Source organism: Macrobrachium nipponense, chromosome 24, assembly GCF_015104395.2.
Source record: "Macrobrachium nipponense isolate FS-2020 chromosome 24, ASM1510439v2, whole genome shotgun sequence".
In the NCBI taxonomy this organism is placed as follows: Eukaryota; Metazoa; Arthropoda; class Malacostraca; order Decapoda; family Palaemonidae; genus Macrobrachium; species Macrobrachium nipponense.
Genome location: NC_061091.1, coordinates 28472380 through 28477379, shown reverse-complemented (window position 1 = coordinate 28477379; position 5000 = coordinate 28472380). Strand labels below are relative to the sequence as shown.

The 5000-nt window shown below is 41.0% G+C and overlaps 1 protein-coding gene across 1 annotated transcript in view; it reads left to right on the top strand.

Annotated features, from left to right (window-relative positions):
- LOC135202568 (histone H3.v1-like) overlaps positions 1-489 on the top strand; it is a 14351-nt gene extending 13862 nt beyond the window's left edge. The window contains exon 4 of the mRNA XM_064232065.1: positions 357-489. Within this exon, the coding sequence (XP_064088135.1) occupies positions 357-489 (133 nt within the window). The remainder of the gene's footprint in view (positions 1-356) is intronic.
- Positions 490-5000: the final 4511 nt, after the last annotated feature.

Below are 5000 nucleotides of genomic sequence, written 5' to 3'. Positions count from 1 at the left end.
GAACATAAAAAAGAAAACTGGCTCTCCACCATGGAAACAGAGGAACTGTAAAGAGAAATAACACCCAGGAACGAAGGACAAGAAGAGGAACTAAGAGACAATACCACAGAAAACAACAGGAATGATGGGCTACCAAACAATGACACAGGTAGAAACACCGTAAAAGTAACAGAGAGGTTAATGGGTAGAAAAGTTCAAACAATAGATGAAGCCAGATACAGAAAGAACAAATATGATCACCGCCATGAAAGCCTACGACACAAAGAAATTAAGGGAGAAAACAAGTGAAGTTTATGAAATAATGAGACTAGTGCACACCACCAGTATCACAGAAACAAATAATCTGGCATATGCAGGAGCATGACTAGCAGCAAAAGTCATGGAGATACTAACAGCAACACCACTATCACGACCAACCCAACAGAAACCCAAACAGCAACCACCTTGCAAAAGGCGCCTGGAAAAACGGACCAAGATGACGAGATCTGACTTTAGTCTAATTAAAAAGATGGCAGAAACGAGCCTGAGAAGCAAGAAAACAAGGGAGGAAATGAACGAGAAATACAAACACCGCAATAGAAGATGTAAAACAGAGGCTTAAAGACAAAGCACATAAGATCCAACAGTACATGAACAGGAATAAAGGATACTAACAGAACAAACTATTAAACTATTCGGAACCAACCAAAAAAGGCTATACAACCAACTAAGTGGGAAGACAACCACTAGGAAATTCCTGAAGCCGAACCAAGTAGGAGGCTCAGGAAACATATGGAGCACTACAGTATCACACAACAAACATGCAACATGGCTCCAGGAAGTTGAGGCAGAAGAGATGGGGAGAATAAAACAAAGATTCACCGAGATGACAAGACAGTCAGACACCAACTACAGAAAATGCCCGACTGGAAAGTCGTAGGTCCCGATGAAGTACATGGATACTGGCTCAAAAACTTCAAGGCCTAACACCCACGAATAGAATAGCAGAACAACTCCAGTATTGTATCATAAAATACCATGGGCCCAAGTGGATACCACAGGAAGAACATTCTTAGTAAAGAAAGAAGAGCAATGGATATATAGCAAGTAACTACAGGCCTATCACAGGCTTACCAGTAAACTGTAATGTGAAAATTACTAACATGTATCATCAATGATAGGCTATACAGCTACCTAGAGGATACAAACACCACCCCCACCCTCCTCCCACCAACAGAAAGGCTGCAGAAGGAGGTGTAGGGGCACAAAAAACCAGCTTCTGATAGACAAAATGGTAATGAAGAACAGTAAGAGAAGGAAAACCAACCTAAGCATGGCTTGGAATGACTACAAGAAAGCCTTCGACATGATACCACACAAGTGGCTAATAGAATGCGTAAAAATATATGGGGCAGAGGAAAACACCATCAGCTTCCTAAAAAATACAATGCACAACTGAAATACAATACTTACAAGCTCTGGGATATGACTAGCAAAGGTTAACATCAGGAGAGGAATCTTTCGAGGTGACTCACTGTCCCCACTACTCTTTGTATTAGCCATGATTCCCACGACAAAAGCACTACAGAAGATGGATGCCGAGTGCCAACTCAAGAAAGGAGGAAACAAAATTAACCATCTGATGCTCATGGACGACATCAAGCTGTATGGTAAGAGCTTCAAAGTAATATATACCCTGATCCAGACTGTAAGGATTGTATCTGGGGACATCAGGATGGAGTTTGGAATAGAGAAGATGTGTCTTGGTCAACATACAAAAATGCAAAGTGACAAGGACTGAAGGGATAAAGCTACCAGATGGGAATAGTATCATACACATACCTGGAAATAATAGGAGAGGAAAGACAAGTGGCTAAGGAGTGCATGGGATGTGAGACTGATAAAAGTAGATGAAAACCAGAAAAATACAGAGACAGGAGAATGATAAACAGAACGGAGGAATGGCACAACAAACCAATGCACGAACAGTCCATGAGACTGACTAAAGAACTGGCCAGCGATGAAATATGACAATGGCTACAGAGGGGAAAAGGAAACAGAAGGAATGCTAATAGCGGCACAAGATCAGGCCCTAAGAACCAGTTATGTTCAAAGTACAATAGATGGAAATAGCATCTCACCCATATGCAGGATGTGCAATATGAAAAACGAGACCATAAAACACATTGATTGACAAAATAAAGAAAGTGTCACTCATTGATGTCGCAATACCATGGGACACCAGAGTAGATGAGAAAGAAAGAGAAAAAATTGATTTGTATCACGACCTGAAAATAGAAATAAGGAGGATATGGGATATGCCAGTGAAAATTGTACCCATAATTATGGCAACTGTAGACATGATCCCAAGATCCCTGAAAAAGGAACCTGGGAAAACTAGATGCTGAAGTAGCTCCAGGACTCATGCAGGAGAGTGTGCTACTAGAAAGAGCGCACATAGTGAGAAAAGCGATGGACTCCTAAGGAGGCAGGATGCAACCCGGAATCCCACACTATAAAACCACCCAGTCGGATAGGATGATTGTGTAAGACATAATAACAATAATAATAATAATAATAATAATAATAATAATAATAATAATAATAATAATAATAATAATAATAATAATGAAAATTATTATTATTATTATCGTTATTATTATTATTTTTTTTTTTTTTTTTTTCCCCTCTCACAGTCCTCCAATTCGACTGGGTGGTATTTATAGTGTGGGGTTCCGGGTTGCATCCTGCCTCCTTAGGAGTCCATCACTTTTCTTACTATGTGTGCCGTTTCTAGGATCACACTCTTCTGCATGAGTCCTGGAGCTACTTCAGCCTCTAGTTTTTCTAGATTCCTTTTCAGGGATCTTGGGATCGTGCCTAGTGCTCCTATGATTATGGGTACGATTTCCACTGGCATATCCCATATCCTTCTTATTTCTATTTTCAGATCTTGATACTTATCCATTTTTTCCCTCTCTTTCTCTTCAACTCTGGTGTCCCATGGTATTGCGACATCAATGAGTGATACTTTCTTCTTGACTTTGTCAATCAACGTCACGTCTGGTCTGTTTACACGTATCACCCTATCCGTCCTGATACCATAGTCCCAGAGGATCTTTGCCTGATCGTTTTCTATCACTCCTTCAGGTTGGTGCTCGTACCACTTATTACTGCAAGGTAGCTGATGTTTCTTGCACAGGCTCCAGAGGAGGGCTTTTGCCACTGAATCATGCCTCTTTTTGTACTGGTTCTGTGCAAGTGCCGGGCATTCACTTGCTATGTGGTTTATGGTTTCATTTTTCGTATTGCACTTCCTACATATGGGAGAGATGTTATTTCCGTCTATCGTACTTTGAACATATCTGGTTCTTAGGGCCTGATCTTGTGCCGCTGTTATCATTCCTTCAGTTTCCTTCTTTAGCTCTCCCCTCTGTAGCCATTGCCAATTGTTATTGCTGGCTAGTTCTTTAGTCTGTCTCATGTATTTGTCGCGTGCATTGGTTTGTTGTGCCAGTCCTCTGTTCTGTCTGTCTTTCTCCTGTCTCTGTATATTTCTGGGTCTTCGTCTACTTTTATTAGTCCTTCTTCCCATGCACTCTTTAGCCACTCGTCTTCACTGGTTTTCAGATATTGCCCCAGTGCTCTGTTTTCGATGTTGACGCAGTCCTCTATGCTTAGTAGTCCTCTCCCTCCTTCCTTTCGTGTTATGTATAGTCTGTCTGTATTTGCTCTTGGGTGTAGTGCTTTGTGTATTGTCATTTGTTTCCTGGTTTTCTGATCTATGCTGCGGAGTTCTGCCTTCGTCCATTCCACTATTCCTGCGCTGTATCTGATTACTGGCACTGCCCAGTGTTTATGGCTTTATCATATTTCCGGTGTTGAGTTTTGACTTGAGTATCGCCTTGAGTCTCTGCATATATTCTTTCCTGATCGTGTCCTTCATCTCTTGGTGTTTTATATCTCCTCCTTCCATTATTCCCAGGTATTTGTATCCTGTCTCATCTATGTGTTTGATGTTGCTCCTATCTGGTAGCTTTATCCCTTCAGTTCTCGTTACTTTGCCTTTTTGTATGTTGACTAAGGCGCATTTTTCTATTCCAAACTCCATCCTGATGTCCCCAGATACAATCCTTACAGTCTGGATTAGGGTATCTATTTCCTTGATGCTCTTACCATACAGCTTGATGTCGTCCATGAACATCAGATGGTTGATTTTGTTGCCTCTTTTCTTGAGTTGGTACCCGGCATCCATCTTCTGTAGTACTTTTGTCATGGGAATCATGGCTACTACGAAGAGTAGTGGGGACAGTGAGTCTCCCTGGAAGATCCCTCTCCTGATATTATTATTATTATTATTATTATTATTATTATTAGGACATATTCGCTCGATCTTTAAAATCTGGAAATCGCCTGACCCCGGCAAGAGAATTCCCCGGAAGCGGTCGGCTTCCGACGCTAATTCCGTCGGCGTCGCGTTTCTGGCAACGCGTGAGATTATCATAATCGAATATTGCCTGCTTGCTTGCGCACGTGCTGGCGCGTTGCTCTCCGGAGATTGGCTTTTGAAGCCGAGACCGAGAGCAGAAGGATTACGAAGCCTTGTCGGCTTTCTCTCGCCCGCTCCGGATCTAATTAGGAAGCTGGGAGATGCGTTATCTGATGCTTATTGTTTATTTCTTCTTCTTCTTCTCCTTCTTCTTCTTCTTCTCCTGTTCATTCTTCTTTATTTTTTCTTCTTCTTCTGTTCTTTTTTTCCTTATATTCTTCTTCTTCTTCTTCCTGTTCATTTTTGTTTTTCTTCTTATTCTTCCTGTTTCCTTTCTTCTGTCTTATTCTTCTTCTTCTTCTTCGTTCTTCTTCTTCTTCTTTCTTCTTTTTTTCTCTTCTTCTTCTTCTGTTCCTTCTTTTTCTTCTTCTTCTTCTCCTGTTCCTTATTCTTCTTCTTCTTCTTATGTTCCTTTTTCTTCTTATTCTTCTTCTTCTCCTTATGTTCCTTATTCTTCTTTTTCTTCTTCTTC